At 46.4% G+C, this 10472-nt stretch overlaps 1 protein-coding gene across 1 annotated transcript in view; it reads left to right on the top strand.

Moving 5' to 3' along the window:
- The first annotated feature begins 308 nt into the window (after positions 1 to 308).
- RUVBL1 (RuvB like AAA ATPase 1) overlaps positions 309 to 10472 on the top strand; it is a 28996-nt gene continuing 18832 nt past the window's right edge. Inside the window, exons 1-3 of the mRNA XM_018553940.1 lie at positions 309 to 587; positions 8151 to 8237; positions 10054 to 10186. Coding sequence (XP_018409442.1) covers positions 447 to 587; positions 8151 to 8237; positions 10054 to 10186 — 361 coding nt within the window. The 5' untranslated portion in view covers positions 309 to 446. The remainder of the gene's footprint in view (positions 588 to 8150; positions 8238 to 10053; positions 10187 to 10472) is intronic.

Raw genomic sequence — 10472 nt, 5'->3', positions numbered from 1 at the left:
CTCTTATGTTGCCCGTTTTGTTTTTTTCTCTCTAATCCTTTAATAAAAAGTTATTAAATTTAAAAAAAAATACTAGTGACAGGTTCTGTTTTTATTAATACAAAAAGCAGCCTGTGCACTGCCTCCTATGAGCCTCCATCACCCAGCACTTTATTACAGGCTGTTGTATACCCCCAAGGCCTCGTTGCTAAGGCCAAAAGAAGTTCATAGCAACACAAGCGGAAGTGGCTGACTCCTGGCTGTTTGACACTTAGTTGGCCCAATCGGCGCGCAGAACGAGCTCCCGCTGTCAAATCAGACAACGGGATGGGCGGGCTTTGTCGAAGCTGTGGCAACCGCATGTGAAGGCGCCGTGGAACCCGGGAATACTGTTCTGGTGTGCGGATAGAAGCGACGAGAACAGCGGAGAGAGCGCAGGCCCACCGTGAGCACCGTCCACCGGCACCATGAAGATCGAGGAGGTGAAGAGCACCACCAAGACCCAGCGCATCGCCGCACACAGCCATGTTAAGGGCCTGGGCCTGGATGAGAGCGGCATGGCGAAGCAGGCGGCCGCCGGGCTGGTGGGACAGGAGAACGCCCGGGAGGTGAGCAACAGACAGAGGCTCATTCACTTATATATAGATGCAACTACATATCATATGCACAAACTCATTGTGTGTGTGTATATACATATACAGAGATGTGTGGTATATACATGCAGCATGGGCAGCCTTTGCTGTGTATATATAGATATATATAGATATATCTTGTTGGCAGGTTATGGGAGGGTTTTGGCACTTTCAATTATTTAGAATAACTGCCTTTGGAGCACATTTAACCCTTTGCTGTAATTGCCCTCCTATTAATAAAAATCTTGCTGTAATTACATTTTTGCAATAAGGTCTACAAAACATTGCAAACGCGATCATTGCAATGCACAGGTTCCTGTACCCTTTACCCCCCAGTCCTGATTCCATACAGCAGTACGGGGTGTCTGTTATGGGGCTGGAGGAAGTAATCAATGAACTACAAGTGCAGTGATGTCACCTTGCTGCTGCTGGCGCAATAGGAGTCCATCTGCAACGGTGGCAGATGGGACTTGTAGGCTTTCCATCCACAGATCCCTGTCATGACTGTAACAGGGTAAGTGCTCCAGGATTCAGATAAGTGGGGATGTGACAATGTTTCATGTTAAACCTAAAATGTGGGGGTAATCTGAAACATTGAAGGGAATTATTTATCATAACTGGAGCAGTTGCTAATGGCAACCAGTCAGCTGCCATCTTTCCGTTTATAAGTATAATTAAACCTTAATTTATTTTGCATATATCTACTTCTAGCAAGCAGTAGATATATGCAAAACATTTTTTTTTAAAGTTACCAAATAGGTAATTACGTACCTCTGTCTCCGCTGCGCGCTCCCCTTTGAAGATTCTCAAGTGGCTGTGAAAGATCATGGGGCAGGTACACGCGCAGTAGAGATCTTCGGCGAGGGGAAGAGACAGTGTAAGTCAATGCACGTGGACAGACACCGCGGGACAGGAAGAGACAGCAGTCAACGCTGGATCAGAGACTGCCACCAGCGCTGGAGGGACTCCTGAAAACTACTGGAAAGAAGAAGATGATTGGATCAAAAGGCATCACTTAAGGTAAGTCCTTAAAGCACCATGGGGGGGGGGGGAGGTTGTGACTTTGGTGTCACTTTACCTGAACATACTGAAGAGAGAAGCTGATTGGATGCCATGGGCAACTGCTCCAGATTATGTTTGCTCCGGTTTTGATAACGGTGGTCTTTAGGATTTCACCGTTGTCTCACATGTACAATTAAGGGCAAAGTGACAGGTTCTCTTGCAAGAGCTCCACCCACTGATGCTCAGCTTCTCTGTGCTTCCTCACTACTGAGCTACCTGTTGGTTCCCCGGGTCTCATTCCTATTAAAGGAGAATTATGGGGAGAGTGAAATACACTTGTCCCCATAGTTAGAGCTGATGCATGACACTGCAGCTGTCATAGGTGGGCTCTATTGATCAGGAACTGAGTGATCACAAACCTCTATTCGCTCCGCTCACAGCTTCCCCTGCAGAGAGCAGTGACTCAGTCATCACCCCCTGCAAGGATTTCCCCCTCCGTTCTCTCTCTGTTTCTCTAGTGCTCATTTTGGAGGGACAGGGGAAGGGGCAGGCACAGATGGCTCTGGCTCTAGAGAGGCAGAGCCAGCTATCCATCAAATAGCGGAGTGGATCCCGACAATGTTGTTTAGATCCTTCCCGGCTGCAGTTCGTTTCTGCTCTGTCAGCATATAGCGGGCAGTAGGGGGTAAGCAATCACAGCACTCCAGCTGTGGGGAAACTACATAGCCTGTCAGAATCTTGCAATGCCTCATGGGACTTGTAGTTTCACCACAGCTGTAGTGCCAATGTTGCCTTCCCCTGGTGTAAATGTGTAAAGGTCTATCTTCTATCTATCTGATCTCCGCTCCCCTGGAAGTCGGCGCTCTCCCTTCCAACTTGTGGGCTGTATCTTGGCACCCTTGCATATAATGTAGGTCTATGGGCCCTGCATTAGATGTGATGACCTCTGCTGGCCTCTGACCATCAGAGTGGAGGAGCTTAGAGGCCCTGGGCAGCATATGTTCTTCTTAGCCTCTTCCCTCCGATGGCTGGAGGCCCGCAGACATCATATTATCCCAAATATTTTCTAAATGCAAGAACCATATGTATTCTTCCTTGAATCTTGGTAAGCTTTGTGTAAGTCTTCCAGATCTGTGCAAAACATGGTGTTTCCTGCTGCTCTCTCCTTGTGCAGGGTGACTGGTCTCATCTCCGCCCCTTCCTGTAATAGACTGCTCACTGCTCTCTCTCCTTGTGCAGGGTGACTGGTCTTGTCTCCGCCCCCTCCTGTAATGAAAACAGGTCGCTTCTCTCTCTCTCTCTCTCTCTCTCTCTCTCTCTCTCTCTCTCCTTGTGCAGGGTGACTGGTCTTGTCTCCGCCCCCTCCTGTTTTCTGCAGGCAGCCTTTGGTAGTTGGGGTCTGCTGGGTCCCTCTCCCTCCCACAGCTCTTCTCTTTGCACAGGCTATGTTCAGCACAGTGATGATGTCACCGCTACATATACAAGTTAATAACTGAGTTTACAAAGCCATATGGTGCATATATAGTGGATTTGGATCCTTTGCGGCTATTGAGGAATATATTGAATGTAGAGCTGCAACAGTTAATCGATTTAGTCAATTAAAATCGACGATTGAAAACGTTGGCAACGTTTTCGATCGTCGATTCGTCGGCTATCGATTGATTTGCCTGTTCGGGGCTGTTCCGGGCTCCACATGCGGCCTCCACATGCGGTCACACGCTGCGGCCGCCGTGCCCACGGCACAGGCCGTGTAAGCAACGCCCACCGCACAGGACGCTGAAGCCGCGCACGCCGCTGCTCTACTCCTCGATTGAATGAAGGTTTTTGTGCCTGAAGTTCAGAATTAAAGGTCTTTTTATATGTGACTTTCATATTGGTGTTGTTAGTCTTATTTATTTTGTACCCTATGTGGTATTTTCCCTCCCTTTCTATACAGATGCCCATCAAATAGATGGGCAGCAATAAATATTCTCCCAAAAGGGGCACAGACAGCAATACAATGTAGACTGAGGTTCTAACACTTTGCCATTCTACTCAAAACAAAAATGAAAACTGTTTTCTGTGGATAGGCTTGAACTATAGAGATCTGTAAATTGTCCACTAGAGGGAGCCCTATATTTTAATCAATTTCGGGTGAATTGGTTTTAATTTGTACCTTTTTATTTCCTGTCACTATGTACATTACAAATGTGATTTTTCTTTTTTTAATCCTATGTAGTTTTTGAGTAAATTTACCTTTGTAAAGAGCGTGACGCCATAGCTTTCAAAGAGAAAATGCAGCAATGCCCGGGCACCCAGAGATGGTATCAATGAACAACCCACATCTTTTCCTCATTTTAGCTATCAATGGGTTGGTTTGTGGCCTGTCATTTATGGTGTGTGTCACTGTGGGTGGGACAGACCAGTCAGTCGGCCTTACAGAGAGGAAATAAGGGACACTGGGGGTCCATTCAGACCACATGCACTGGGGCTGCGCTGGCTGTTGTTTCCAGCGCAGCCCCAACCAACAGGGCAATTTGCCTTGTCACAGATGGGCTCCATTCACACCACCGTATTGTAGTGGAAACGTGGTTGTGTGCACTGAAAAAAAGTACGGCACGCCTTACTTTTTTTCAGCACAGCGGGATGCAATGCAAAACAACCATCTCGCACCCCACTGTGCCCGTAGAACTTAATGAAATGTCACTTGTGACATTTCAATAAAGTTCTTTAAAAAAACCCAATAAATAAATACAGTGCGATGTGCCGGGATCAGCGCATCCCCACTGTGTCAAGCACCATACACCAACTGCTGTGCATTTTGTGCAGCGGCTGCTTTGGAATCTGAGTCCTTATTATGCGGTTCCCTGGCAGTGATTTTTACATTGGCCTCAGCATTAAATTACAAAACAAGGCCGTTAAAATTCCTGCCCAGAATTCAGCTTTGACTCCAAAATCCAGGCACCAGAACTTTCACCCCAAGCCTCAAAGAATACAAATGTTTTTTGTTTGCACCAAATCACCCAGATATCACCTTGTAAAAGCGGTAATATCTTCACTGTGCTGTGGGAGGGACCTAGCAAGCCCACCTAATACAGGTTGCCTGCAGAAAACTACAGGAGGGGCAGAGATGAGACCAGTCACCCTGCACAAGGTGAGAGAGCAGCAGTGACCGGTCTTTATTACAGGAAGGGGGGGGGAGAAAAGACCAGTCACCCTGCACAAGGAGAGAGAGCAGCAGCAAGCTATCTTTATTACAGGTGGGGGGCAGACGAGACCAGTCACACTGCACAAGGAGAGAGAGCAGAAGTGACTGGTCTTTATTACAGGAAGCTCCAAGTGGATTACTGCACAGATCTGGAAGAAATGCACAAAGCTCACCAAGATTCACGGAAGAAGACACATGGCTCTTGTATGAGGACAATATTTGCTGATCCCGGAGTTCAGCATGAAGATGACTTTACAATTTTCCAATCTACTTTAGATCTTCTTTAAGGTGCCCATACACTGCTCGATTCTCGTACGAGAATCGCAGGAAATCCCACAATCGTACGAGAATCGAGCAGTGTGAACGAAGACGTGCGACCGTTTCTACTGTACGGTCGCACGTCTTTTGTCTAAGGAGCATGCTAGAAAACCAGCCGAAAATCGTACGATTTTCGGCTGGTTTGAACGGTGCTCGGGAGACAAATGCCGAACGGGCCGGTATGCACACGCGCACACCGCCCGTTCAGCATTGCGGTGATCGAGAGTGCGATCTGCCTGTCCAAGATGGGCAGATCGTACGTTTTTTTAAATCACTTTACAACCATCGCAAGACTAAGGTCTTGCGATGGTTGTACAGTGTATGGCCACCTTTAGGTCCAACGACTGCTCTGTGGTGTGAGGGCCTGGCCGGATTTAAATGTATTACATTGTTACATTAAGCCATCTCATTATGACTAGATTGTACAGTCAGATCAAATTGTAATGTTTATGGTCACCGTTACACTATTGTCTTGTCTACTTGGTCTTCTGTATGTGGCCCACTGGGAGCCATCGCTTCAAAATTCCCTTGGCCGAGCTTTTCTTCCATACATGCGTTATTAATTCCTATGGAAAGTCCGTCATTCTTCATCCCAAGGACGTGTCATGTGTAAGCACTGCGTACCAGGCTCTCCTCTCTGGAGCATTTGCAGGAAATCTGTGCAGCCGTCACCCATCGAATGAGTTAAAACCTCTTTTGAAATGCTCCATTTTTGGCCGCCTTTCACTTGTATTTTTATTTACTGGCCAAGCTGTTCCTGTGGCATGGTTCTCATTTGATGTGCTATGTGTGGGAACGCTGTCAGTGAAGCAGCGCACAATTTGGAAAGGCCTCTGACAAGTCTAGTCCATGTGGGCCATGCTGCGGGGGTTATCTGATGGAAGCAGAAAACGCGCCGTGAACCAGTGATTGGAGGGGCTCTATTTAGAGCGAGATCAAAGCTCTGCGCGCATATTCCATTGATACTTTCTGTATACAGTTCAAGCTTCGTCCTCATTACTGTGCAAGTATCATGGGGCCGTTCAAGGTGGAATTCACATGTCTGTGGACACAGTCCAGGAGCATCAAAGTCAATATAGAAACGGGGACTATAGTTATGGTGGATGTTGGAGCGCCTGTAGTGTATGAAACTTAATGCTGAGTCGGAGGAAGGTACATGAATCTTTAAAGAAGAACTCCGGGCATTTTAAAAATGAACACTTGCAGTGGGGCTACCCCAAGGTTATTAAAGCCTCCTGTGTTTTTGCAGAAATAGTCTGCTAGCAAGCAGTAGATACACTATATTACCAAAAGTATTGGGACGCCCCTCCAAATCGTTGGATTCAGGGGTTCCGTGAATTTCCTTGCAACTAAATATTCCACGGTCACCGGTTACTGGTATTATAACAAAGGGGAAGCAACTGGGAACAACAGCAACTCAGCCACGCAGTGGTAGGCCACGTAAAATGACAGAGCGGGGTCAGCGCATGCTGAAGCGCACAGAAGTCGCCAACTGTTTGCAGAGTCAATAGCTACAGACCTCCAAACTTTGTGTGGAATATAGAAATACAGGTTTACTTTTAGTTTTTGACCATTTATATACCCTCTACAGCATGGGTGCCCATTAGGTAGATCGTAATCTACCAGTAGCTCTCAAAGCTGATGCTGGTAGATCAGGAAGGGTGTGCATGGCGGCCCCTTTATTCCATTTTGGTATATTTATTTAGCTGTGCACACATGATTACATATTAGCCTGAGTCTGCTGAGCCAAGCTCCCTGACACCTCTCTGGTGGTTGAAGTGCTATGTATTACATCAAAGAATCTTAGTTTACACAGCCTGTTGCACTGCACTGTTTGCAAAATACAGCAAGGTGAGCCAGGAGAGAGAGAGCGAGGAGAGACAGCCAGGAGAGAGAGGGCGATGAGACAGCCAGGAGAGAGAGCGGGGAGAGAGAGGGCGATGAGAGACAGCCAGGAGAGGGAGCAAGGAGAGACAGGAGAGAGGGCGATGAGAGACAGCCAGGAGAGAGAGGGCGATGAGAGACAGCCAGGAGAGGGAGCAAGGAGAGACAGACAGGAGAGAGAGAGGGCAAGGAGAGACGGCCAGGAGGATGAGCAAGGAGAGACGGCCAGGAGGATGAGCAAGGAGAGACGGCCGGGAGGATGAGCAAGGAATGACAGCCAGGAGAGCGAGCAAGGAGGGAGAGTGAGGGAGGTTTTTTTTTTCGTTGGTAGATCTCATGTAGCTCGTCATTTGAAAAGTAGATCTTAACACAAAAAATTGTGGGCACCCCTCATCTAAAGTGACCTGAAAAAAAGTAAAGTCTGTCCTGTCCTGTGCCTGTCCTCTGTATTTTAAATTTCGCTTGGAAATGGTGAGCACTCATTGGTCAGCATGGTCACCTGACTGCGCTGGCCAATAAGCACTTCTGACCAATGAGCGCTCTCCATTTGTAAATACAGTGCGCAGGGCTTCGTTACACGGCAGTACGGAGAGCACACCGGCGGAGGGGAAGGAGCATTTGCCCAAAGGTAAATATTAGGGATGCACCAATACCGATACTAGTATCGGTGCCGATACCGAGTATTTAGGCAAGTACTAGTACTCGCTCAGATGCCTAGCCCGATACTTCCTGTATCAGGAAGCCGGCTCATCACCTCATGCCCCACGATACTGAAATACCGGTATCGGTGCATCCGTAGTAAATATAGCAAGGGAGGGGGAGAGGAGGCCAGATTGGAAGGGGTAATTCAATTTTCCTAAATTCACCTGGAAATTGTGGAATTACCCTTTAACTCTTTCTTTCGCATGCCGGGCCTTGGTATTTATTTTTTTTCCGAATGAAATGTCTTTCTGAAGGCAGCAAGCCAACACAGCATGTATTTTCCACCTATCTGGTTGTCTTCGCCCTCTTACCAGCGGCTTCAATAACAAGCTGTCAAAACATTGTTTTTAGTTTGCATGAACCTTATTTGGTCAATCGAAGCTCATGTCTCATGCGTGGCCACCGTTTAAACCGTTTTCTTTTTTTTTTTCCTCTTTAAATTGCAGGCGTGTGGCGTAATAGTGGAGTTAATCAAAAGTAAGAAAATGGCTGGGAGAGCGGTGCTGCTGGCCGGACCTCCTGGAACTGGCAAGGTAATGTGCGTTTCACCTGCATCCTATTTAGCCGTGGAGAATGTCGAGCATGAAAGTCAGAATGTTCATCACAAGTACCAGCGCTGGCAATGCCCCCATGTGTTGGAATGTTCCCCCTTCCAGTGCGTCCTCTGAATCGGCTCGGTGTTTGTGAGGACAATTAAGCATGCTTTGGTTACAGAGCTCACAGTTGACTTTTCACTGATCCATGCTTATTAAAGGACATTCATGGGAATAAAATTACCATAGGGGCAAGGCTGTGATTGATGACACGCTCTTCAAGCTTTCTGTGTTGTTCCAATGTAATTTCCCTCCAGGGACACATTTATTTTTTTGTTTTTAAGAATTTTTCTGGCCATCTTTTTGTGGCTTCAAGGTTAGCTCACTCCTTAAACGGGGACAAGCCATCCCATAATAATGGCTTTTAAATGAAAACTGACGGCTGTCTCCTAATTTTTTATTATTGCCTACCTTCTGTCTCTGTTGCCTGTTAAGTCTTGTACACATTGGCTTCTACTTTTACTGTGTGTAGCTTTTAGCAAGCTTTGATCATCTTTTGTGAGAGCTTTTGAAAGCAGCCATGAGCTCTGATGTGACGATATTGAAGGTAGATCTCAATGGAATTGCAGCCTGTCACTTCTTAAAACGACTCTACACTCAGCGAGCCCCTGAACCCAACACCTCCCCTGTGACCTTTTTTATAATGACATTTCTATTTTTCCTCCTTGGTGGTCCGAGGACATCACCGGCGACCTTTCTTCTTCCTGCTACGGAGGTGGGCGTTCTTCCAGGACTGAGCAACACTCACATAATGATGTGTGAGCACCACTCATCCCGGAGCACTGTGAGCCCAGCCTGTGTGGTAATGCTCCCCCTGGACAGGCTGGACTCACAGGAGTGTTGTTCTGCCCTGAATAGGACGACTGGTGCTAGACCGTGGAGGAAGTCGGTGACGGCGCTGGAGCATGGAGAGGCAAGTAGATTTTTTTTTTTTTTTCTTCAGGGGGAGTGAAAACCAGGATTTTATTTTTTTTTCCCCCGGAGTTTCTTTTTAGCAAGATGCAAGCCGGCTTTCTTCAGGTTTCAAAGCTTATTGTAAGCCTGCTAGCAGCTTGTTTGTGACAGCCTGGGTTGCGTTCTGTGTTCAACATCTCCAGACTGGAGCAGGCGGTTCCTCCACAAACCTGCACGTGGTGAATACTCTTATACAAGCTGAAGCATCTGTGTACAAGACCTTAAAGTGACACTAAACACAGCAGTTAAATCTTAAAAATACATTCAAGTAACTTAAGGTGCAGTATTGTTAATAATTATCTGCTTATCACTCGGCTGTAGATCCAATAATCTCTGAATTGGTGCTGGCACTGTCCTTCCTTCTGGAGGGGGGGCTACTTTTGTTCCCCATGGTCCCTGTGTGTGCTGTAAAGTAGTCACCGCTCCAAGCTCACTCCCGGGATGGACTACAATCTCATGTTTAGTTTACTCATTTGTATTGAGATTATAGTTCATCATGGGAGCGAGCTTGGAGCGGTGACTACTTTACAACACACACCGGGACCATGGGGAACACAAGTAGCCCCCCTCCAGAAGGAAGGACAGTGTCGGCACCAATTCAGAGATGATTGGAGGATCTACAGCCGAGTGATACACAAATAAGATACATTTTTATTAATAGTTAAGGTATTTTTAGGATTTAACTCCTGAATTAAGTGTCACTTTATATCATTACTATGGAATCTTGCAGATAACATGATATTGGTGGATGAACTGTCCATTGTAATGTAATTTTTATGAACTATTTTTATTTAATTGGCAGACCGCTCTGGCTCTCGCTATTGCACAGGAGTTGGGCAGCAAAGTGCCATTTTGTCCCATGGTTGGTAGCGAAGTCTATTCTACAGAAATTAAGAAAACAGAAGTGTTAATGGAGAATTTCAGAAGAGCGATTGGTAAGTGACGGCCACGGAATGTACTTAGGAGCTTTCACTCTTGTTTGGCATTTTCACCTTTCTAACAAAGCCAACTTCAGCCATATTTGTGTTTTAAATTTTGTTGGAGAAAGATTTGGTCAGGTTTTTATTGCTGTAAGTGACTCCATCATAAAGAATTACCCTCCACTATTTTATCCCAGTGACACCAGGATAAGGATTAGGTGAACAGGAGACACTGGGACAGAAAATGCATAGACAACAATAAAAAAAAGTTTTGTCACCACCTAAAAAAAGTATAAAGCTG

This window comes from Nanorana parkeri, unplaced genomic scaffold, assembly GCF_000935625.1.
Source record: "Nanorana parkeri isolate BGI_ZX_2015 unplaced genomic scaffold, ASM93562v1 scaffold135, whole genome shotgun sequence".
Lineage (NCBI taxonomy): Eukaryota > Metazoa > Chordata > Amphibia > Anura > Dicroglossidae > Nanorana > Nanorana parkeri.
Note: the sequence above shows the minus strand (reverse complement) of the source record. Positions and strands in the feature narration are given on the sequence as shown.